This window comes from Xiphias gladius, chromosome 17 (assembly GCF_016859285.1).
Source record: "Xiphias gladius isolate SHS-SW01 ecotype Sanya breed wild chromosome 17, ASM1685928v1, whole genome shotgun sequence".
Taxonomy (NCBI): domain Eukaryota; kingdom Metazoa; phylum Chordata; class Actinopteri; order Istiophoriformes; family Xiphiidae; genus Xiphias; species Xiphias gladius.
In genome coordinates this window covers 24,323,884-24,349,469 of record NC_053416.1, presented here as the reverse complement: position 1 = coordinate 24,349,469, position 25,586 = coordinate 24,323,884, and the positions used below count along the sequence as shown (strand labels likewise).

Below are 25,586 nucleotides of genomic sequence, written 5' to 3'. Positions count from 1 at the left end.
TTTCCAGAAATATCTCACAGGCCAAGTCTGCGCCTGCTCCCTCAGGGACTCACCTTCCATCTCTTGGCCCAGGTAAGAGCACCAGCGGTTCCTCATGTCCTCCACTGCCAGCAGGTCCCTCTCGGTGTCGTGGACCAGCAACAGAGGGATGCAGGGCACCACCAGCTCATTCATGATGCCTAGACCCGTGGTCACCTCTGGCTCTTCTCCTGACTCAAACATGGCAGCTGCTTGCTCATTTAATTTCTATGGAATGGAAGATACTGATGAGTCTTTAATACATCAAAATTCAAATAGTAATAATAATGGATTTGGTTACTCCTAAGATTATTTTTCTTACTTCAATTTAAGGGATAATCATTGTCTAAGTTTCGCAAATAAAGTTCCCATAATTTGCGAGCTTTGGGGAATGTAAACAGAAAGCATAGTGTTGCAATGGAGTCAGTCAGTTACAGTTAGTCCATAAGTATTCAGATAGTGACATAATTTTCATAATTTTGCCTCTGTACACCACCACAATGGATATGAAATGAAGCCATCAATATGGGATTGAAGTGTAGACTTCCAGATTTAATTCAAGGGGTTTAACAAAAATATTGCATGAACTTTTGGTAGCTGCTCATGGGAACCCTCAATATGCATCCAAAGAGGTGTAGATGCAAAAGAAGGAGGCAGATGGCAGAAACTTTAGGATTGGCCAAATCAACAGTTTGGTACATTCTTAAAAAAAGGAATGCACTGGTGAGCTCGGCAACACCAAAAGGCCTGGAAGACCACAGAAGACAAATAAAGTGGATGATCACAGAATCCTTTCCTTGGTGAAGAGAAACCCCTTAACAACATCTCGTCAGGTCAAGAACACTCTCGAAGAGGTAAGTTTATAATTGTCAAAGTCTACAAACAAGAGACGCCTTCATGGATGTAAATACAGAGGATTTACCACCAAGGTGCAAACCACTGGTAACACTCAAGAACAGAAAGGCCAGAAAACATTTAAAAAAGCCTGCCCAGTTCTGGAACCAGATACTTTGGAAAGATGAAACCAAGATTAACTTGTACCAGAAGGATTGGAAGAGAAGAGTGTGGAGAAGGAAAGGAACAGTTCATGATCCAAAGCCACCACATCATCTGTCAAACATGGTGGAGGCAGTGTTATGGCATGGGCCTGTACGGCTTCCAATGGAATTAGGTCACTGGTGTTTATTGATGATGTGCCTGCTGATAGAAGTAGCAGGATGAACTCTGAAGTGTAAAGGGCTATACTGTCTGCTCAGAATCAGCCAAATGCTGCAACACTGATAGGACGATGCTTCACAGTACACACGGATAATGACCCAAAACATACTGCAAAAGCAACCAAAGAGCTTCTCAAGGAAAAGAAATTGAATATTCTTCAATGGCCAAGTTGGTCACCTGACTTCAACCCAATGGAGCATGTTTTTCACTTACTGAAGACAAAACTGAGGGCAGAAAGACCCAATAACAAGCAGCCATGGAAGGCGGCTGCAGTAAAGGCCTGGCAAAGCATCTGAAGGGAGGAAACTCAGCATTTGGGGGTGTCCATGGGTTCCAGACTTGAAGCAGTCATTGACTGCAAAGGATTTTCGTCAAAGTATTAAAAATAATCCTTATATTTCTAATTATGTTGATTTGTCCTCTTACTTTTGAGCCTCTGAAAATGAGGCACTATGTATAAAACTGGCTGTAATTCTTAAACACTATATTTTTGTTAAACGACTTGAATCAAAGCTGAAAGTTTACACTTCAATCATATCTTGATTTATTCATTTCAAATCCATTGTGGTGGTTTACAGAGACAAAACTATGAAGATTGCGTCACTGTCCAAATACTTATGGACCTCACTGTAACTGTGTTTTTAAGCCTATATTTGTTTATATTTTGGTAAAGTGGCACCATTAAACGTATGCCAAATTAGCTATTAGCAGTTCCAGGAAGGAGTGTGAATTTTTACTAAAACTGCCAAAACTGGGCTGTAAGGGTTTTAAAGTACCTTAATTGGCTCCATGAGCTATGGGTCACAGCCACTGCTGCTGTTCCAACTGCTGACTGCGGGCAAAACAATAATACCTAACTTCCTGTTGTGTTCAGAACTCCAGCATGTACCTGTCCCTTTGACCTCAAGCAGTATCTTTGCCTCTCGTCTACCCCATACCCCTCTGGGGAGGCGGGCCTCACAGTTTGAAAACCTCGGCTCTAGACTCACGCCAAGGTCATGTTGCTTTCTCTGCTTTTAGACAGAAGAATATTGTGACCGAGGAAATGAAGATGAGTAATTCTTCATTTTCTTAAAATAGCTTTGTCCAAGAACAGACTTTGCTGGCTTTGTATATTTGTGTTATTTTATGTAATTGTTTTTACTCCAAACAATATTCTTCATTGTTAATTTTTACTAAGACATTTACTTCACTCATCTTGTTTTGTTTTTTCTAGTCAAGTTTTTTTATTTGTTCTAATAGATAAATACCCGACAGCTTAAGCACTAACAGTAATCCTACAGACATCATTAATGTGATAAAGTATCCTACAGCCACTGGAACTTAAGTGGATCCTGACGTTCTTGCATACATGTGGATACAAGCTTTTCTCCCTGTTCTTGGCCAGAACCACCTTGCTGTCACAGACAAACTCCCTGACCTCCTCTCTCTGAGGAAACGACCCGTTTTTCCAAGCCAGTTTGGGGTTGGGAACTGCAAGGCTGGATTTGCAAAACATCCAAGTACATTAACTGTGTCAATGTTAGCAGTGTTTTCAATTAAAACAAGAGCTGAAGGTAAACAGCTGAGCGGACGGAGCCAGAGGTTCTGGCCAGAGATCTAAGATGACCGATCAGGCTGTGCAGAGCTGAGGTTTGAGGTTAGCTGAGGACACGCTTGTGTCTCATAGTAATGTGTTTACACTCGCGGCCCTCCTGCTTCCTATTCCCACTCCAGTGATTATATTATGAGCACAATGCTGGTGTAAGGTTACTGAGTGCAGCAGCGAGAGGGCTGCTGAGGATCAGTACGAGGCTGATCAGACCAAAATACCCTCAGCCCAAACCAATAATACCAGAGCACAGCCTGGAGCTTGGTGGGAGTTAAATGAAAAGGGGCTCACATCACAACGCTGAAAGGATTTTCATCTGTCAGTATCAGATGAAAAATCTTCGGTGGAATCTTTTGTGGGCTGCAAACAAGCCAAAGCAATATTTCAGCAAAAGCAATTTGATTATAGTACCACAGCTCAGTATTGAAGGTGAAATGTCTGGCCATGTTAGTTTTGCTGAGTCACTTTAGCAGAGGAAGTTTGATACAGAGGAAAGGGAGTGACAAAGAAGAGACGGGGATCACAGGGACTGTTGGACACAAAGGTTTCCGTCCAAAAACAGACCCCTCTTTGTAATTACTTTGTTTAATTGAACAAATATGACATACTGGAGTAAACATATCCACTCCTTTCAATAGAAATTTGACAAGTTGTTTGACATAAATCACTATATGTTGTGCAGTAATGAACTCACCAGCAAACACTCTCGACGATAATGACCAAGAAGCTCCTCATCGTGCCCTCTGTACAGCCCTTTTGACAAAAGCTCCTTGTTGTACTGATACGAGTAAATCAGATACATCAGAGCCTCCACGTAACTGGAAAGGAAGCAATGTTGATGAACAGATGTTACATTCAGATAAAATAGCAATGAATAACAAAATTGTACTGAGAACTTATAAAGTAAACCATTTAACAGAAGAAATAAACTTGATGAACCCACTGCACAACTACAAAGCTTGGACTTGAGCAGACAGTTAACTGCTGCCCTCTGCAGGAGACAATTCAACATATACTGGCTACTACTGATGGGCAATGAACTGAAAATAAAAGTAATGTCCAACAATGAACTCATACAAGTTAAGCTCTAAGATGATGGTTGATGAAGTTAAATTTTTTTCCAGCAAAGTGTCACCGTACTTTGTCTTCTGAAAAAGCTCCAAGCCAATCATCATGAAGATGGTTGTCTCACGGAAATTCCTGTAGTCCTGATGCCATATCTGGTTAAGACAAACAGAAGTTAGCACAGGCAAGCTCCCTGAAATTCAACAACAAAAATACTAACCCTTCAGAGTATTAACTATGTCACGGCAAAAGCTTTGAAGACAGCGTATAATACTACCCTAAAGTCAGTCTACTATTTTAGATAAATAAAGCCCAGAGGAGACCACTGCTGACCTCATATTCATCCATGTTGACCTCCTCAGGCTTAATTAGGTCCAGTTTGGCACGTGCCACATTCATAATGCTTTTACATCTGTGGGGGAGGTGGGGAGACAGGAAGAAGAACTGGCATTAGCGATGAGATGGTGAGTCACTGTGAGGTACTCCAGGAGATGAAACGGTCCACCCTGCCCCTAGGCCTTAACATGGCCTAATGAATCACTCTTTAGTGCTGAGAGGAGAAGTGAAACACTCCTCCGGAGGCTCCTATTGAGGCCACATCCACACATAAATCTAATTATCTTGCTGAAAATAGAGGAGAAGGGAGAAATCAATTTTTCACTCATGAATATGGATTGAGGCCAACAAGCGTAGTTGAAAAGTTTTAAGAGATAGTAAGGAGCATTACACACCCTAATACATGAGCATCACAATGTTACTAGGGAGGAAATCTTGATATTTGCCTGGGGTATTAATAGAGCATTATTGGACTGTTGTCTCTTAAGATTTGTGTTTGAACAAAATACAGAGGGAGTACTCATCAGGAAGGATTTGTAGCTTGAGAGCATTGTCCAGATGAGACACAGTCAGTCTTTGATGACAGTAAACCAGGAGGGCTGCTGAACATGCTGTAATGTCAAGGTTAAGGTCTCTGCTACCCCCTGCTGGTCACTCTGAGAAGCTGATTTTATTTGAATGATTTAACTCTTCTTAAATTGTAGTAAGTGACTAGTTTTAAGACAGAGGTATATCACAGAATACATGGAATGGTATATGAGAGCTTTAAAAAATACAAGGTTCTGGCAGAGTGCAACAACTAAACTACCTCTCATCAAAGGCCAGGTTCCTGTCAGCAAACTGTGTGAGCAGAGTCCTCTCCAGGATCTTCTTGGGCGCCTGGTTTTGGATGAAGTAGACGATAATGTGCTGAAGTCGGTAGTCATTCTCAGGTGACGTGTCCTCTTGGGCAAATCTCAGAAGTCGAGCATACTCCAGTTTAATGGCCTGAGAAGAAAGACAAAGTAGTAACAAGTCATGGTTAAAACTCTGACTGAGGCTGAGTTGGTATGGACATGGATGAACTTATTCAGCTGCTCTTGAGTCAAGAACTTTAAGGTAACCTGCAGTGAATTCCCCTTTAAGACATTATTGTCCTTATATTACTTAACTTTTGGACAGAACTTTGAGCTACTTTATCAAGGTACAACACACTTGCAATTCTGCAAAACATCTGTACTTCAGGAGCTCAGACTTGTAGACAAAATCTGGGCGCATGGAATCCAACTCCAGCGAGATAAACAAAAAGCAGCACTAAAAACTGTCTAAAGGATTCTGTAATGACTGAACTTTTGGCAACAATAATATGTTGAAAACAAACAATCTTTCCTCTTCTTGTTGTAAAAAAGACTAATTGTTTCAGTGAGTATTCAGAGTTAGATTCAAACACACACCCAAACTTCTACAGCTAATGTGTCTCCATAGGACTGGTACATGAATATCAAATATCCGGTCAAATATTTTACAGAGACACACACATTCACTTGCTCTCTTTTATCCTCTTCTCTCTCTGCACTGGAAAACTATTACATATGCAATTTAACAAGATTATTATTGAGATAGTTCGTCCTAAATACATTAAAAGACATGGCCACTATTAGATGTTTATTTGCATTTTGACTTTTTCCTTTCAAAATTCTTCTTTTGTTTTGCTTCACTATACGTCCCTCCGAAGTGGAATGTAGAACTGTCTTTTTTTCCTCAGTATTTACCTTCTGCGTTATTTCTTTCTTTGAGATTTAAGAGGAAACTGCTTGTTTTAAAAGGGCTACAAGCACTGGAACAATTTCCAGAAAGTTCAAGACAAGATGATTTTGGCAACCTCAGAGGTAATGGCTGGATGTGGTTGATTTCAATGATCTAACATGCTTCCCAGAAAGTTAAGCAGTTTAAAGTTGAGCAGCTGTGCAGCACAAGAATAAATACAGATAACTTTCCAGTCATAACTTTTGACTCACGATTAGAAAAACAATCACCTCTGACCACAGCCCCATGTGATTAGTAAGGTAAGAGTAACTCTGTAATAGTTGTCAAATACTTCAGTACTACTATGCTTTCAAGTGGTTTGCATCTATCTACTACACTATAAGGAAGTACACACGAGAAAACCTACACATTGAATGACATAAAAGGAAAGATGGATGAAGGTGGAGATAGAATGAGGAATGGTAAAGGAGAGGTAGTGTGTACCTTAAAAAAGGCTGCCTCAGGCCCATTCTTTTCAAATACGCTGCCGGATTTGCCAATGGCCATTATTATACCCTGCATGTTGGGGGTCATCATTGCCTGCCCAGGAAGCAGGAACCATGTTAAACAAAACAACAGTTCCTTGGGACAAACCAAGCAAGGTCAGCCTCTGTTATGTGCTCCGAAGCACTATAAAAAAAAAAAAGCATACCACAGTCAGGGCATGCCAGACTTCACTCAGCAATCCATGCATTGGTTAGAGTGACACAACTGTGAGCGACAAAGCCAGTCGGTTCAATGGCATGATGCACATTCCTCACAAGGATAATGTGAGGAAACAAAGGCAGCCATATGACAGCTCTGTGTGACAAATAGCTAAAAGTGCAGGGAAGCGAGGCACAGGCTGGAATACTCACTAACAGCAGCAATTGTCCACTCAGAACATACTGCTCTACAACTACTGCTGATAGAAAGCCAATCCAAAAGTAAAATAAACTATGATTCCATGATAAATGCATGAAATCTGTGCATACTGTATTAAAAATCCCCCATAGGTGCATTTGATTTTATTTTAAGGTGAAAGTTTGTTACCAAATAGAGAACGTACAATAGCTTATTCATTTCACATCATGAAACTATGGTCTTGGCTTTTTTCAGTTAACAGTGACTTGTGAAGAAGCAGTTCCTTGGATTTCTGCAAAAGGTCAACACGCCTTTGTGCCAAGATGCACACTGGCTCAAGAAGAGTTTTTTCACACAAGGGTAATACAGAAAGGCCAACAAAGAGGTCAGTCTTATTGCATGGCATTTTCAGCCTTAAGCCAATCCAGAAATCAGTCCACATAAAGTGTCAGATTTTCTCAGGTGTGAAAAATCTTATGTAGAGCCATGTGAATGGGCAATGATGCGCTCACTCAATGTGTCAAATAGGCACAGACTTCTCAGCACAAAAAGAGGGAGAAGATTTATCTGGGCGAGAGCTACCTCATCATCATACCCCCCCTCTTCTGACTCAATGACAAAGGTCCCCACATTAGGAATGGCCACCTCTACCGTGCGCTGGCCAGGGGACTCATCCTCCATCAACTGGTCAGGATGAGGGGTGGAGGGGGTACTCACTTGGACCTCAGGCTGAGGGAAAGTGGGAGGGGGAACAGACTGTAGAGAGAATGGGACAGATGAAACAGGAAGGATAGAGAAATGATGGAAAGGCAAGGAACATTACATAGAGGGGAAAAAACTGTGAAATATTAGCAAAATAGTACTCATCAAAAAAATTCATTTATATCTGAACACTACAAGATTTAATGTGATTTTCCTAAAAGACTGACTCACCCTGCTGACATTACCTTTTGAAAAATGAGCTTGACAGATCAAATAACTTAATCCTTGTTTGGACTCACTAGGAACAATTCTGGAAATAGTGGTGGAAACTTGTACTTGTATGTAGCATGAAATAGGGATTAAAGAATAGCTTCACACTGATTCGAGCTTGTCTTAAAAAAAAACACTCAAGTGCCTTAATATGTAATGAAACATTTGTAGTCACTGTAATTGTTCCTCCTTTCCATACCAGCCGTGAGAAGCTCCCTTCCTAATGCAATTCCAACATTACAATTGGGGACTGTACAAAAATGTACTAAATTGCATTCTGAAAATCAGCTGAGGCTAAGAAAAGGCTTCAGCAGACTGAGTTAGTCAAGAAGGTATCTTCCAAAGCTATTTATTTTTAGTAAGAAGTTCCTGCTCTGTTTTACTATCCATTTCAGCAGCTCAGCAAAGAAACTTAGTACACAGTTTGAAAGATGTCAAACTTATCTTTTAAACCTGCAGTCAAGGATTTTTTTTGGCCACTTGGGGCCAGTGAAAACACACTGAGCAAGAAGCAACACTGACATATTATCACCTTTTAAGTTGATATGGTGACCTTTAGTTACTTATTAACACATCCAGAATGTGCAAAGTACTATTATAATTCATTTGGTGTCATGTTTCTGACCAGCTGGTGAATATCAGATGAAGTCCACTGTTCTCTTCCTTTTAGCTCTCGTTTTATTTCCACCAACGTCCCAGAAAAATATCTGACTCTTTAGCTGCTAAATTCTACACTATGTTCACCAGTTAGTCACTGAATTTGTCTGTCCTGGGCAGGTATCGAAAAGCTGATGCTGCTATGATAGCAGTGAAAGTGAACCAAAACAGTGGGCTGAAAGACCCTATAAAGCTCCATAGTGCTGAGGGGAACTGCAGAGTCGAGTGAGCATTCCCTGTTATCATTATGATCATGTCACTACATGCAACACCTTCCACATACAAAGTCATATAAAAATATTGATTAGATTATCTTTAAAGAGCTCTTGTTTTGACACTAAATTTTACATTTAAAGAACAAAAAATACCTCATTCAACAAATAAAATTGGTTCCTGAGCAAATAATTACTCGTACTGGTGTTCTGAGTTGATTTGCTCAAGGGCAAAAAGATGAAACTGGATGAAATAAAATACGACAAAATAAAAACAAAGGTAGATAGACTTTAGTATTCTGATTAATATAGACTAATGTAAAAAAACAAACAAACAAAAAAAAACACTGATGGACATGATGGGTAACTATGACTTGGTGTGAGAGTGGTGTACTGTGTGACTTTGTATATTTTACATACAGCATTTAACAATGCTTCCGGGCTTCTCTCCTCTTGTTCAGCAGCAGCCCTAGAGATGGCTCTCTCTGTGTCCTCCTGCAGGTGCTTGGAGTCATTCGTGGGTGACGGTTGCTCCATGTACTCTGGGTCCTGCTGGGGTACTGCAGGACGGCAATGACACCATCAGAGAAATGCATAAATGCATTGTTCATTGCATTTCAACAGTTCTCTTTTCACACAAGCATTTTCTTTGTTTGTCAACGCAAATGCCAAAACAGCAGTATGCAAAGTGTAAGTTCAGAGTATGATTGCAGAAATCCTCCATAGCCTTTACCAATATTCAGGATTACATGTAGAAAGCTCTCATTCTGGACAAGGGCTTGGTTGAACTGTAGTTTAGGTAATAACAGTGTGTCCACATTTGATGACTGTTGCCTTGTTTTATAGACGCATTTCTGATGAACAATAGCAGTAAGTGCTAAGCTCACTGACTAATACATTGCATTTCCTGTGACTACTTCATAATAAAAGTCAAATTTTGTTTTGCCAGTAAAATGCTATTAATGTGAAGCTGCAGTAGTAGTAAAGGTTCGATTTGCATCAGCAATAACTTAATACAGCATTTTTTGCCGGGAATATCTCAACAGACACCCAGTGCGTAATACTTCGAACATAAATATCAATAAATTAATAGTTTCGTCAGTGGGTCACAGGCTCAAACACCATTGGTGTTACCTCATTCAGTGGTAGAGACTCATTAAAAGGAAAATCTTGTATAAATTGAGTTCCCTTACATGTTTGGTTTTATTACAACCCAATAACATACCTTTCACTGCTTAATTTAGCCAACCGTCATACCCTGTGTCCACCATAATTCAACAGAAATATATTTGAGGGCTGTGGGCTGAATAGTGAGTCTAAATCTTCACTGTGATATACTGCATATATTGTACACAATATTGTATACAATTACATGTCCAAGGGAGTGAGAGTTGTAAGGCTGCACGCCAATATTTCAAGGTCATTTCCTTGTCTTTTTATAACTCTCTAGGGAACAAGTTTTTTTTTTTGTATTTACCTTACAGCCTAGTATTGATTTTCAATTAAGTATTCTACTCTGTATTCTGAAGGTCATGACTCTGACCTGCGTTGTCTGGAGGACTGGATTCAATACTCATGGGCTGAGGGGAAGAGGAAGAAGTGGAGGTGCTGGATGCTGCAGAGGCAGCTGCTGCTGATGTGGCCAGCGCCAGTTTCTCCTGCTGAGCCTTGCGAGCCTGCAGGGTGTCCCACTCCTCAATCTCCTTGTCAAACAGCTCATTGTCCTCCTTCACATAATGCTTCAGGTCTGGAGGCAGTTTGTCCATGCCGCTGAGTATCTGTCCAGTTTCCTTATCAAACTCCTCTGCAAAGACAACAGAGAGGGACAATGTATTTGCTATGCAGCACAACATTAAAGCTTAATCACGTCTCTATAGTGTATCTATTTCAGAGAAAAGAAAGTACAATTTTTTTTTGGTGATATAGCACTTAAAACATTAGAAATCTGAAACGCTGTCACCCCCCCCATTAAACTGAAGAGGTTCTTTTCATCATTAGTTGTTTTCATTTTCGACAGCATGTCCGAGCTGGCCAAACAATTACAAATTGTCCTACAGGAGAGAAAGGCAATACAAAGTCTGAGTAATATTAGCTTCACTTATTTGATTTAATTGACTGTAGTGCTAAATTCACAAGAAGCTAAAAGGTAAGGCAATGCCGTAACCTCCATTTTTAAAAGGTATGAAAATATGTAATCGCCAGCGAGGGAGTGATACAGAGGCAATAGAACAAGCAGTAGGAAAACATAGTTAATTCAAATCAGAGAATAAAATGTCAACTGAGAAATATTTCAACCATTTGAATTCTTGGCTATACTGCTGAGTTTTCACTGTCTTTATTTACAGGCCTTTTGCCGAGTCACTATATGTCTTGGAAAGCCATATATTGTTATTTTAAGGGCAAGTTTAGCCATCAGTTAGCATGCAAGTTGCGTCATACATGTTCTAGGACAGTTTTAATTTTTAAAAAGTTACATGCGGTTTTAAATTGTTTGAGTTGTTTGCATGTACATCCACAGGTTTCTGACAAGGGGGGATATCTGTATATGAATGGAAAGAGAAAAGTCCGAGTTTTTCAGGGATATAAGAACCATGTAGATTCCGACATTCGGAGCCTTACAACTATCAAAAAACCTACTGACAGTGCAAAACGAAAAAAGTTATATAAATGGATGCTGTCATCCATACCTATTGGTATTTTTCTTCTGATCTCTGTTTGGGGGATAATTGTGTTCTAAGTGTTGGAACTACAAATCCTATAATGCTTGGGGCAAGAAGGAAATATAAATATTGCCAGTGAGTTAGCTGTGGGGTGCACATTGAGCAGAACTTTCTTTAGCCTATATATTTATGGTTGAGAAAATTAGCTATTTGCAGTTCCTGTTTTCCTTTTTACCTTGGATGATCAGATTAAACCACTGGATAACTTTTAATAACGAGGATAATTTTCAAATGTGATGAGTATCAGGCATGATCTACAGTTACAAGAAAAAACTTTTTTTCTAGCATTTCTAAGAGGATTTATGGATGAATATCTGAGGTGGACATCAGAAAGTTATAGTTACCCTTAATTTAAAAATATTTGTATCATGTCTGTGTGTTGAGATTTAACAGAGCTATGACCCTGCAAGTTTTATCTTTTGGCCTGTAAGCCGAGTACAAGAAGGGTGTTTGAGAAAAATGGAAAAATGAACAAACGGAGACAAAAGGTCAACACTTACACTTACAGAAGTCCTAAAATTGTGCATCATTAGTACATATGTGAGGGGTGTAACGTTGTCAGAGTAACGATTTAGCAATGCTCACACATAAAGATACGTATTAAAGCTACTACTGACTAATTTTAAATCCATGTGTACCTTCTATGAGAAAGGGCTTCTTGTCATTGATATACATGAGACAGTAGGCACTGGCGTTGCGGTAGCCTCCGAATGAGTCCCTGACCAGCTCCTCCCAGGACGACTTAGTGACCGCGATATCATTGTACTTCATCCAGCAACGCTGGTGTGGGTCATAGATGTAAGCCCAATAGTGCCCTGCGTTGGCCTGGCCTTCGTGAACCAGCACTGCATGAAGCCGGTATGGCACCTGGAAAAGCATAAAGAAGATTTGAGCTGCTGATTACCAAATGGAGCACTTTATGTGGCTTTTTGTATTGCAAATAAGACTGATTACAGAAAACTGCTGCTCACCTGCATCATAGATTTGTCAGAGTACATTAACTCAATGGTCCTGTGGATTCTGGTTATACTGCCCTGCAGATCTGGTGGGAAGAACATCATATAAAATGTATTAGTGCCAATCTAATGTTTACTTTGGCAATATTATACAGAAAGTGGTGGACAATCAAATCATGCTGAAGGAGACAAGCATAAACGGCTTCAAATGGAAGGCAAGTATACCTACCACGGGTGTCGTTTTCCACTTCACTCCTCCAACGATGCAAGCAGCCCTCGAGCACCCTTAGCTCTTCTTCAGTGATGTGCCGTGGGGCAGGGTGCATGGGGAGGTCGGGAGGAAGCCTGGACTGGGTAAAGGGTTTATGAATGGGTACTCTCTGTTGCTGGGCTGCAGTGGGAGCTGTGGTGGGACCCAAGGCAGGGCCTGAACCCTCTAAGGGAGGCAAGGAGTCCTGCTCGGCTGTGCTACAGGGTGAGAGACAGAGTATAGAAAATAAAAACAGAATACATACAGAAAAACGGGTCTGGTCCAATGTTCCTGTAACACCCATTCTGCAAATAAACTAATGATACAACAATGACAATCTAAATCCTAATCATGGTTGGGGGTCAAGATGTTTTGACATTGCCAGCAAAGTTAGCTAAGGGCAATGTGACTGCAGCATGGGCTCTGATCAAGGCTCACAGCACCTCAACACTATTTGAAAGATATGTAGCTGTATGGTTTATAGGTATTAGACAGAATATGTCTGCTCTTTAGGTTAAGATATGGTAAATATCTGAATGAAGTTAAACTGTTCAAATCCCTTTTTTTCCAATTAATATCAAACATGTGCTGCTCTACTGGTTTCCGCTGCTCGTTCCGCGATAATTATTTAAGAACTTAAATTAATAAAAAATGCTGCCTCATGCAAGAACCACTGACACAAACAGATTTGTTTGTGACATGTACAAGTGATCTAACAGAACTTGTCACATTCACTTGTTTTCTTGTATTTTGAATTTTCACTTAAGTACCAACAAAATCCATGAGAGGCCTGTTCTGTGAATAGTGAACAGATAACCTGCCTTTCTCCACAAACAAACATGTTGATTTGACCACCTCCAATTTCATTTCATGGATCAGTATGTCTTACTGAGACATGTTTCTGCATCTAACTTCATGTCAAACCATTCCCTCTTTATGATTAATGTCACTGTACAGTGATGACAAGGCACTGGCAGCTGTAGCATTATTTTTTTGTTTTTCAGGTCCCCTAATACGACTACTATCTCTGATAACTTTTTTCAGGTATCATTAGCTGAATTCCTACAGCTGGACTGATGATATGTGGTGTGAAGCTCTTTTTCACTCTTGAGTGAAATTTTGTGAATGAAACTTGTCTGCAAATACAGCAAACAGGTAGCGTTATGTTAATGGTCAAATCTATTAATTCCACACTTATTCACAAACAGGTAGCGTTCATCAAGTTGAAACAAGCAAGTTATGACAAGTTTCTGCATTTTGGAGGGTTTGCTGAATCCAACTTGCAATTTCCCTTCGGCACTCTATTTGGTACTCTATCTGTCCACTGGAACACTGGTATGAGCAAGTGATAAAAGAAAGGGAGGTTTATGATAATAATATGAAACTTGCCTTGGTGGGGGCAGCTGTTGTCCTGTTGTGCCACCAGGGGGTGTTGATGAGTCAATATCTTCCACTGGGGATGTGCACACAGGCTTACTGGAGGCAAATTCCATGGCATACTGGAGGACATCTGCCAGAGGAAACCTCTTGGGGCCTGAACCATAACGCAGATACCTGAGAGGGAATAAAGAGAAAGAGCGATGGTCAGAGATGGAGGGAAGCCGAGGGAGAGAGAAATAAGAGAGAAGGGCATAATGATAGACAAAGAGAAAGCAGTCAGAATGAGAGATTACTCTCCATGGCTAAATAAACAAATGGTACCTCTCCAGTCGCTGTTGGAGCAGTGTCAGATGCTCTTTCAGCCTCCTGATCTCCTCCCTCTTGATCCGAGTTATTTCCCTGTTCCTGTCCATGTACCTAACAACACAAACATCACAGCAGAGGCTTTAGTCTTGAAGAATGTAAGATTAATTATCATATACAGCAGAGACAAATAGATTCTATAATAAAGACCAGTCTTAATCTTTTTATCACCTGTCCATGTAGAGCATAGAGGGGAATTCAAGCTTGTTGTGGATTTTCTCAGGTCGTCCTAGTGCTTGGTTGAATTCAAATCTTGACAGTTCAAAGGTCAACACAGGAGGAAGTTCTGTGAACCAGTGCTGAAAGAAAATTGGACATCGATCGAGAAATTAATTCTCTTATTATGTTTGGCAAGGACATTTTTGGCTTTAGAGTGGAGTTTCTTAAACATTTAACTATCATACAAGTCGTCATACAACAAAATTTGGTTTGCAACATCCCATTTTGAGAAGTTTTTCTGGCTGCTTGATTTATGGTGCAGTCAGACCAAAATCCAACTGGCAGAATTTACATGCATGTTGTGGCCAAAAGCAGGGGAGACAGGAAATAGGATGGCATTTTAAACATAACCTGCAGGAGCTAGCATGGCTAGCAGGCTAACAACAACAGTCCACCAAGTTTTTAGTTAAACATGTGTTTTATCAAACATTTTACTGTTATTAACCTCTGTCACTCTCCTTAAACCCACCGCAACCAAACAGCACCTCTCGTCTGCTGCTTGTATTATTTTGTCAGGCAGTTATAAACCAAGAATATAAACAAATAATATTTCCTGAATGAGAGATAAGTCCCTCTCCCCCTCAAACTGGCTGGACATTGGGGAACCTTGAGATTTCGCAGGTCAAAGTTCAATCAGACTGAACTCTACGCAAAGTGAAGGAGATAGGTCAATTAGGACCAGAAGCAATCATGTCTTGCTCCAATCTACATAGCAGGAATGGGAAGTGAATTTTGGTTTGACTGCACCATTAGATTTGAACTGCCTGTCTGATTGGTATGGAGACATAACAATTCCCCTAACCACTTTCCTCGGGGAAACCCTATATCCCTATATAATGTGAAAGGAGCATCACTCCTGCTCTGTCTCTAATGTGTCCTCCCTCCCTTGTGCTCGGTTGGTGCTTTTCCAGAGGGCTGAGTGCCATACCCATCTGTGTACTTGCCTGGTAATTAGCTACTCCCAGCTGCTGTGAGACAGCGTAGACAAGGCTACAGCTAAGCAGCAGTCAAACCCAGAATAGCACAGGTGTCAAATAAGAGCAAGGTGGTCAACCCTTTGGAGAGGATCCTCCATATAATCCCATAATATTTTACCTGATTGTCCTCTCTCTGTGGACAATGCTAATGATAGGTGGTGATTAACAATCGTTTAAAGAAGTAGTTAAGAATTGTGAGTTAAGATAATAGTAACAAATACTTAACCAATGTTTCAAATTCAAGTACTTTAATTTTTTAACGATGCAGTTACATTAACTGAATGTTAATAGGAGAAAGACTACACATTTACCTAAGTTGGACAAATATTTGGTTAAGAATTGAGAAAAATATCAATGGAAATGCATGTGTCTAATGTATAATGTTAAGAATGTCTGCAGGCAAAGAGTCAAAACTCTCCACCACAGCCTCTAGAAATGTTGTACATGCTGTGATGCTAATGTTTAACTCTTCATCATGGTCATACGGCCATTAGTTTTTTCTAGTGCTCCTCTTACATTTCATCTGAGAATGAAAAAAACAAAACAAATAACTTTATTCATTTTATATAAACTTCTCAAAATGTCCAGCAACATTTTCTGAACAGTTCAATGGAAACAACTGTTGTCAACCTGCTTTAGCACTGACCTCTTGTCCAGACCTGGCAGAATTCTCTGCTGAGTGCAGGGACTCGATCTCACCCTCAATCATTGCAGCCTCAAGACACTCATGGAGATCCTTGAAGCCGTTCACCTGCAGGGGGTACTGCCCAAACATCTCTGTGTTTTCAAATTTTTTACCTGTTGAATGACATGTGTACAACAGAGATGAACAGATGAGCACTGTTAGTCATAATGGCTAACCTAACTGAAAGAGCATTTCAAAACAAGAAAAGTGTGTACCAAAAGGGAACTGTGCGCTTTTTATTGCAATCAAGTATTTAAAGCTGTGTCATCACTATGTAAGAGAGAAAGATACAGAGAATCATATACATCATACCATATACATAGGTCAAAGGTGCGTTAGGCGTGACAGAAGAGTTGGAAAGGTTAAGAGCTTGGGGAAAAAAAGGCATTAACAGTCACTTCACACTGGTTTTGCATCCAAGGTGATTTTCACTTGTTCAGCAGACACTCCATCACAACTACTTAAATTGCTGCACAGAGCTCCCTGCACCAACTACTGATGATCCACACACACACACGCACACGCGCACGCACATGCACAAAAAAAAGGAGGAGAGGAGTTGCTAGCGGACATGCAGATGAGGTATTAAGGTCATTTTACGAGCAACAGACTCCACTGGCTCAGCTTTTGGTGGCTCTGGGCCAGTATTGTCATGCATAATAAGCGCAATGTCAATCAGCCGTCAAGGTCTTCCACGATCAATGCAACCGCTCTCCTCTTTTACATGGACCACATCTCATTAAGACAAGGTCACCTTTCATTACTAGGGGCAAGAACATGCTTGCTTTCTGGCTGCTGTAATAAGACCATTCTAACACTTAATCTCTGTGATTCTTTTGCTACCCCTCACATTTTCTTTTTATCGGTTTTAACCTAACACCTCTCCTCACCTTCCAGGACACCCACAGCAAGGAAACGACCATAGAAGAGCTCCACCATGGGGTTCTTTGGCTTCTCACCCTCCCTTAAAACAAAAAAAAAGGTGGTGTTGAAATACACAGGCCACAGTGGTTTACATGAGACATCTCTAATTCAGTCCAATGTAAAAAATGTACATTTGATTCTCTGCTTGAGAAATTACTGCCCAGTAACACCAACAAGCATTTGTCCATGTCCTACTGTAAGTCCATTCTTTCCACAGTGACCTTCGGATATAGAGAGCTGTAAGCTGTGGTTACCTGTCTTCTTCAGCCTTCATCTGGAAGGCATCCTCCAGCCAGTCCAGCAGCTTGTGGGTGAACTCACTCACATCTTGCTGATGAGCAAAGCACAGACATACGTACAACATGACCAATTACAGGACTGCCATTGGGACTGTGACCTTGGAGGTCACAGAGTAAACTACAGGACTTAACTGCACCTACAAGCAACAAAGTCCAATCAGTCAAATCAATGCCATGTCTGTCAACTGTTGATGTTCACTGAGCTTTGGATATGAGATGACTGGTCTTAGTTGCCGAGTTAACAGATTGCTGAACTTCACAGGAAACCTGAATGCCCTGAGGCCACTCTCACATAGACATGCCACTGGAATGCCACCTGGTAATTCAGGTCAATGCCTATTCAACCTTAATAATACTCAGAGGAATGACATGACTGATGAATGCAGAGGCCAGAAAGGTGGCCTTACTTAACCTCTACAGAGACACTTGCTTAGAGTAAATGCTTATGTGAGTTTTGCACATTTGGCATGTGTGTGTCACATTAAACCCAGCAACTGGTTTTAAAGCTGTGGCTGATCAGTGTATGCAAAAAAAAAAAAGAAAAAAGAAAAAAAAAAAAGAAAATTCCACGTCAATACGATTTTTTGCAAAGTTCAAAGGGGATGTTGCATTTTTGAGGATTAATAGCTCTAGATAAGATAGGTTAAGTGTCTTAGATTGAATAGAGTTGAGTCAGTACAATGACGATGAAACTGAGTCGTCCAGCCTGAGGCTGAAAGGTCCGGGCACAAAGAGGAGATAAGGAGCATCAAATATTTCTGGTATGTGCAAACAGCAAAAAAGGGCTTATTTTCCATAGGACAAAAGAAAGTAAAAGTACAAAAAAAAAAAACAAACAAAAAAAAAAACAACCGCAATATTGTACACAATACAGTATAGGTCGTCAGTATATAGCCCATAAGTCTCCGCAAATATAATAATAAACATTTTATATACAACATTTCAAAACAACTGTTAGATATTTCTTTACAAAATATAACAGACAAAGCAATAAGAAACCACTAAAACTATTCAACTGGTAATTAAAAACAACAACATATGGTATGGAACAACAAAGAAAAACACAGTAGGCAGAAAGGCTTACCTGCTGCGACTCACTGGACTTAAAGGCGTCTTTGAGAATTTCCACAGCTCGTGACGGATCCACATATTTCCTCTTAGACCCCACCATGAGGGAGAAGAGGTTCCTTAGCTCCTGCATGAAAGGCAGGTTCCTGTGCTCCTGGTCAGAGTAACACAATCAACAAATTTAGTGAATCAAACTTCAGTCAAATCACTGTTCCTCATCTCAGAAGGAGACAGCAGGTATGCACCAATGTTTAAGTGAAAACCATACAAGTATCTGATATTTTCCCATCCTGGCACAACAGGTAATGTGATTGGAAAAGGGGAGCACCCTTGAAGATGACTAAAAACATGTAAAAAAAAAAAGTATTTCTTTATGTTTTAAATGTTTAGTATTCTCACTTTCTCATTGAGGTTTGTCTTCCTTCATATATTTTTTTTCAAATATTCCCAATTTGTGAAGTTTTTATACTATTAAAAAAATATTTTCATAATATACCATACTTTAGAGGCATGGTGTGGGAGATATAGTACCAGCTATTGTACCTCCCCACAATCTTAACTGTGGACCAAATATGATATCAACTAAACACGATACCAGTAACACCACTTGCTTGACTACCAAATCAGCAATTCGCTTTTAAACCACATAACTGTGAACCAAGCTCATTCAGTGGTTACAAACGATTTATGTGTGAACACTCCATTGGCTAATGTGTTAAGTTGAAAGTATGTGAGATTGTTTTTCTCATACTTTCCTTATTTAAATGTACTGCATAATTTGAGGACCACGGTGAAGCCCATAGACTAAACTGTGTCGCTAATAACAACAGCATTTTTTTAAATACGTGTTTTTCTATAGTCTCTTTCTTTAAGCTGCACACTGTCACCATAGTGACACCATGAGAGTGGGATTCAGAGCTAACAGTGCATTATAACAACACACTTATTTTTTGTGCTTGTGAGTCAGGGATGATGATGTAAAGATTAGAATCTAAGCTCTAGCAGTCTCGTACTGCTAAATTAAACGGTCAGTGATTAGGAGCGAGGGAACTTAGATGAAGAGATGACTGCCCCAAACCACACTTCCACAGCAGAGGCTTAGACCAGATTAGCGACAGGCTGCTATGGTGCTATGGTGAGCATCCTGTAGGGGAAAATATGGGCAAACAAAAACATGCTTAGAACTACTCTACCAATGCAGTAGTGACTGTGACAAACTGCCGGCTCAATCAAAACATGCTCTGTCTGCATGTTAATTTCTGTCCTGGTGCAGACATACCAAGCCATCATCAAACATTTCACACCAGCTGGCACTTCTTGTAGTTTATAAGCAGTGAGTCAAGTGAACTATCAGGGACAAAACACTAAGCTACTGTGACCTTAGGGCCAGATCACACAGCTGCTGAATGATGGCTCACAGCTCTAAGAGGGTCAAACCCTCAGACCTAAAGCACTGCTAGCTGTGATAGGCTATAAAAGGGCAGCTATGATATAAACAGTGTGAGGTCGCCCACACAGGCAACTGAACTAAAAAGCATTAAAGGACATCATACTCTAACACTGTTATTGCTTGTTAATTTTCCTCTGTTGAGAAGCTGTGAGGACAGGTGGGGGTCTCACCTTCTGGTTGCGAGGCAGGTCATGGACTCGGGCTGGTGGAGAGTAGTTGAGCACCAGCCTCTGGAACTCAAGCAGGTTGAACAGAGACTTGAGGTTGAAGGGGGATAAAGACATGTTAGTAACACCCAATGATAAGGCAGCCTTGGCCTGCAAACATCGTTTTATGTCAGAACAACCATGATTATGTGCACTGTAATACTTAATGCCTCAATCTAGACTGGTCTTGCTCACCGGCATAATATGTGAGACCTTTTAGTATGGTCTTCCACTCTGTACAGCAAGGAGGTTGCAGTAACTGCAGTAACCATTTAAACTTTTTATAATCATTATCACTACTTGGTACACTTTACATGCATACTATATGTGCAGGATAATGCTTCTCAGTCACTGTGTGTCTGTTTTCTAACTTTTCCCAGTAAAGCAAATGTTTTTATCAAAAGCTTATGCTCTCTGTAATTACATTAAGACTTCCCTTCTGGCAATCACAACCCACTCAAGCCAATCTGTCACATGCTACTGCCAGCTCTATTTCATAAAACAGAAATTAAAGCTAGATTATACAAAAATATGATGTAAACCTGGCTCCTTTCTTTATTACTTGGAATAATATGTAGACAGTGCTTGTTGCATCATGTGATGAAAGTACTGAAAACAACCTGAGGTGATGTAGAAAGTAAAGAAATGAGCAAAAACTCAGTCATGCATCACAGAATGTTTTTTACATAACAAGCAAAATCAAATTTAATTGCAAACTCAGTGTGTTGTGATGTTGTTACAGATAACAAAAACTACATAAAATGTTCAACTTTTACCACCACTGACAAGAATAACAAGAGCTACTTCATACTGCTTTCACCATAGGGTCATGATTTTTAATTCCTGTTTTGTATGTGAAGGTAAACACAAAAACTGTCAAGATTTGGATATCTTCTTAGGTAAAGGGAAAGTTGTTTACTCCTGGTCTTGTAAGTGCAGTGGGGTCATGTTCAAGCAGCATCTTCTTTGGGGGTTACATTACACACAAGAGCCAGGCACCATGTGATGGTGTATCCAGTGTTCATCTGGCATATTTCAGCTCAGGTCACATTCTACCACTGACTCCACAAGCTGACAAGAAGTTAAGTCTTTGTGACAGCATTTCCAAGCGTATAGACATTTAGATGACTCTCTTCTTCACTACTACTTAGGATTACTGCAGTAGAGTAAAGCACTGATTTCTGCATCACGACAATTAAATGCAACCAACCAGGAATGCACTAAGGAATGCAAAAGTCAAGTCCCCTGTGTCTTCCTAAGTTTCCCATTACCGAAGAAAGCAGGTGTAAGAGCAAAGTACTTGAAAAATGGCAAAGAGCCAAATTGACAGACAAAAGGTATTTTAGAGCACAATCAGAAAAAAAGTCTATAAAAAGGTCTCAACAAAAGGGTTTAATTTAAATTTCAAACAATGTCTTTCATTTGGTCTTGGACCGCTAGTGAGTTTGTGTGTGCCCACCTGTATGACAGCACTGAACCAGCAGGTATTGCCAACATTTTTCAGCCCCACAGGGCAGTTATCTATCCTCTTCCTGTCATGTGGGTTGGGTGAATCACTCCATACTTCTGTGTGGGTACGCTTCAGACTAGCCTTGTTCTCTGCTATGCTGGCTTCCAAAACTCTATTAGGGAAAAAAAGGGAAAGAGAAAGAAGAAGGCAAAATATAAACAAATTCAATTAAAGGGCAACTAACACATTTTTCTACCAAATGACAAAAATAAGTTCTTACATCGTCAGACCTATCTGTACAGGATTACCTGCTTTATGTACAATTCAACTTCTTGCATGTTTTTATTTTTATTTCACAGAAGAAGCAGCAGATTCATTTTCCTGAACCAATTTGCCAGTTCAACCATTGCAGTTTATCTGCACTATTTCCTAAAATGTTGAGCACTATTTTCAAACTTCTTTCATCTCATGCTTCATCCTGTGCCTAAAAACAAAGCTGTGTCACAGTGCTCCCCGCACAGTTGAAGTTTTGTCCTTCTGTTGAAATACACTGTGTTCAAAAGCATTTCTCCAAAGCACAACATCGCTGCATAAATGTAGACATAGTTAGCCATTAGAAGGGCTTATCTCAATTATTCACGTGAGTACAGTCAGACTACGGTTTAGTTAAACTGCCAGATTGAGGCTCCTTATTATGCTTCAGTCATGTTCATGAGGCTTTTTTCCTCCCTTATCATAATAAATTAATCACATTTATTACAAGATAGGTGACCGTTAGCAATGCTTTGTGAGGTGGAAGAAAGGAAACATAAGACTATTAAAAGGGGTCAAAGTGGTGACTTGTCCAAATATTCATTCCACCATTAGTCCTCTGAATTGTGCCGTTGTTGAGATAACATTAAACCTTAAAACCTAGTCTGGATATGTCTTAAATATTCCAAGACTCTATTTCAAAACTGCTGTCTTTCAAGAATGTTAGATAGGTTGTTTAATACAGTTTACTTTTCTGTTTGACAGAAATTATTTGCTGTTAGATATAACTATTGCGTAGCTAATACTTGATATGACCTTGTTGTTATAATAAGAGTGTGTTGTTTTTTTGTTTTTTTTTTATAGATCAACAATTCAGCATTGCACATCTTTTTAACTGTTTGGTCAGATGTTAAGTCCAGGATTTCTTGGTATGGTTGTTCTGAGTCAGAAATGCTGATTTACCCACCTACTGATGGCCTGCTCCTCATCAGTGATGCCCGTCTCCCTGAATGCCCGACTGGACTCCTCCAGGCTGAGGGCAATAGCCCTCTGCAGGTCATCTTTATCATCCCCAGTCAGGTCAATGACATCTGCATGAAGAAAGCACACGCACGCACGCGCACAAACCCACAGACAGAAGTTGAGGGAAGTATTCTTAACCCTTTCCCTTTTTCATATTTTCTTTAAGACTTACTGTTACCTATGTATGATGTTTTATGTTGTAACAATCATACAATACACTAGAATGACGAAGGTGTCAAATGGTTGTTTTTATGTGCATTCAAATTTAAATACAGACATTTTGTAGATTGAGACTGCCTGTTATAAAACTGTATACTAAGGTCATCCCTGTGACGGTTCCAGAACTTTTATGCCAAAAGTTTAAGTGAGCTGCTCACTTGTGTCTGCCTGGCTGCCCACGCTGATATATCTATCGCTGGCCACCTGAGATGTCTGGTAGTAGGTTGTCTCATCCTGCTGAGGAACCTTTGCGTTCTTCTCCGTCAGAAAGGCTACAGCCTCAGCCAGGTCTCCATTGCTCACCTGCAGCAACAATGTGTTTGTTCAGGCTAACGATAGTTGGGTATGAACACAGGAAAATTTACATGAATGCTCAACTAGAACTTGAATCATATTTTAGTTCGGGTTTGGGTGCATAAAGTATATAAGTGTCAGCTCTGATATTAGAATTTGTAATGCATGTGTTTCATGATGTACCTGCAGAGCCTGCTGAAGCAGCTGAACGTCTGTTGTGCCCGTGATCTCCCTCAACTGGTTTAGTAGCGTCTGCTGATGCTATTGACGGCAAAAGAAGAGAGACAAATATAAGCAGTTCAGAGCAGAGTATGATGGAAAGAGAATGAATAAGGAGTTTAGAACAGTTTCAGGTTCTTAAAAAAAAATCCAAAGGAAGCAAAACTTTTTCACTAAGGGTGAAAAAAAAACAACATTTCAACTAAATCAATAATAAACATACTCAAAAGGCTCTTACACACCGGTAGTCACTGCCAAATAATTTTACTAAAGGTGCAGTAGGGTCACTCTCTCTAAGGCTACAGGGGAAGGCTGAATATTTTCTTTATTCTTTTCTTTATATTTTTTTTAAATCTGTTTTTTTGTAATTATTTTGGAAAAAAACTGGCGAGAATTTGCAGTTAACCAATATGTAAGGAAGTTCTGCTCTACACAGCTATACATATGGAACCATTGTCACAGCAATCAGAGCTGCAACAATGAATCTATTTATTGACTGATTTTTTTTGATAATTGATTAATCATTCTAGTCATTTTTCAACCAGAAATTCCAAACATTTACTGGTTAAAGCTTCTCTAATGCGAGGATATTCTGCTTTTATTTGTCCTGTTTGTAAATTTGGTGCTGGTTGAATAAAACAATCTCAATACAACACTGCAACTTTCACCATTTTTTGATTTTACATACAAATCAGTTTACCAAGAAAATAATTTGCAGATTAATTGTAATTAAAATATTCATTAATGATAGCCCTAGTTGGACTGCACAAGTACTGTTGCACCAGCTTTATATATTCTTGATCGATTAAAATTCTCAATAGTGTTTTACTGAGAATTCATTAACCATTAATAACCATAATCACAGCCAATTCATGTTCTGTAGAACCGACATTTTACTGCATCTGGCTCAACACCATCCAGAAGTAAAAGCTGAGAGGGAAAAAATAAAACAATTTGCTGCTTTAACCTCCAAATAGATCCTGGTCACTATCAAGAATCAGTATCAACTGCATTAAAAGTAACCATTAATCAAAAAATAATCCTCATTTCATGTCACAATGTTGGAAATTGACATATATATCTAACTTCTGGTTGCAGAAGTGAGACAGTATCTAATCAAAGGCTCCCTGTCAAATCCCGTCCCTATTAATGAGTTCACCAAAGTGTGATGACCTAGCGATGTCAAACCCAGCTGAACTGCATAGCTTTAACCACACACACTTAACCAGCAATGCATAGCTTGAGTAAATGCACTATAAATAATGGGGAGTGCACTTAGTGTCAGCATCCAAGGCAGAAGTCTAAAGTCTTGAGTGAGAATAACACAGACTCTACAGTAGCTTTCACAGGTAGAGCAGGAAACAGACAAGATGGTCACATCTCCCTAGGTCTTCAGTGGTTTAGGACACATTACTGTAGATTGTTTTCATAAATCATAGATTGATGGCACAACACACATCCAGGGCAACACTGTACAACGTCTACATCATGGACAATTTGAAACACTGGAGTTACTACACAAAAGGAATTGAAAACCAGTCATGCTTTGTAGCATGGCATGTCATGAAGCAGCGCACTACCAAACAATTGATGCAGGCTTTCATCCAACACAAGTTTTTTGCTCTGCTGTTGTGCAGTGTATGCATTTGCACTATGACTGTGAAATGATAAAGGTGAACAAATCTGGACTGCACCTTAATTAAACATCAGACATCCCAATTCATCAGGAGCACTCAACTTTAAATGAAAATAGACTCAGATCAGGGAAAAAGAACTCACTAATTAGCCCAAGTGTGAACTTGGCCTGATACCACATTGCGACATACATAAAATATTGTTTACAGTGATATAAAATGAATCCCCCCAATTACCTCAGACCAAATTCTGCAGGGGTCCAGCACATGGCTTGCTGTCAGAGTTGCAAAATAACATTGT

At 39.8% G+C, this 25,586-nt stretch overlaps 1 protein-coding gene across 5 annotated transcripts in view; it reads right to left on the bottom strand.

Annotated features, from left to right (window-relative positions):
• usp25 (ubiquitin specific peptidase 25) overlaps positions 1-25,586 on the bottom strand; it is a 30,776-nt gene that overhangs the window by 1,829 nt on the left and 3,361 nt on the right. The window contains exons 2-26 of one of the 5 annotated variants that reach the window (XM_040150165.1): positions 23,616-23,693; positions 23,297-23,441; positions 22,864-22,987; positions 21,654-21,816; positions 20,159-20,245; positions 18,555-18,692; positions 17,426-17,502; positions 17,138-17,211; positions 16,209-16,360; positions 14,538-14,665; positions 14,325-14,420; positions 14,013-14,177; positions 12,603-12,841; positions 12,389-12,459; positions 12,056-12,284; positions 10,241-10,501; positions 9,118-9,257; positions 7,439-7,612; positions 6,458-6,553; positions 5,037-5,215; positions 4,226-4,304; positions 3,968-4,047; positions 3,522-3,645; positions 3,119-3,187; positions 143-246 (exon numbers count right to left, since the gene is read on the bottom strand). In XM_040150165.1, coding sequence (XP_040006099.1) covers positions 3,140-3,187; positions 3,522-3,645; positions 3,968-4,047; positions 4,226-4,304; positions 5,037-5,215; positions 6,458-6,553; positions 7,439-7,612; positions 9,118-9,257; positions 10,241-10,501; positions 12,056-12,284; positions 12,389-12,459; positions 12,603-12,841; positions 14,013-14,177; positions 14,325-14,420; positions 14,538-14,665; positions 16,209-16,360; positions 17,138-17,211; positions 17,426-17,502; positions 18,555-18,692; positions 20,159-20,245; positions 21,654-21,816; positions 22,864-22,987; positions 23,297-23,441; positions 23,616-23,693 — 3,147 coding nt within the window. In that variant the 3' untranslated portion in view covers positions 143-246; positions 3,119-3,139. Of the gene's footprint in view, positions 1-53; positions 247-3,118; positions 3,188-3,521; positions 3,646-3,967; positions 4,048-4,225; positions 4,305-5,036; positions 5,216-6,457; positions 6,554-7,438; positions 7,613-9,117; positions 9,258-10,240; positions 10,502-12,055; positions 12,285-12,388; positions 12,460-12,602; positions 12,842-14,012; positions 14,178-14,324; positions 14,421-14,537; positions 14,666-16,208; positions 16,361-17,137; positions 17,212-17,425; positions 17,503-18,554; positions 18,693-20,158; positions 20,246-21,653; positions 21,817-22,863; positions 22,988-23,296; positions 23,442-23,615; positions 23,694-25,586 lie in introns of those variants that run through there. The other 4 variants (XM_040150160.1, XM_040150161.1, XM_040150163.1 and 1 more) reach the window with 4 other exon arrangements.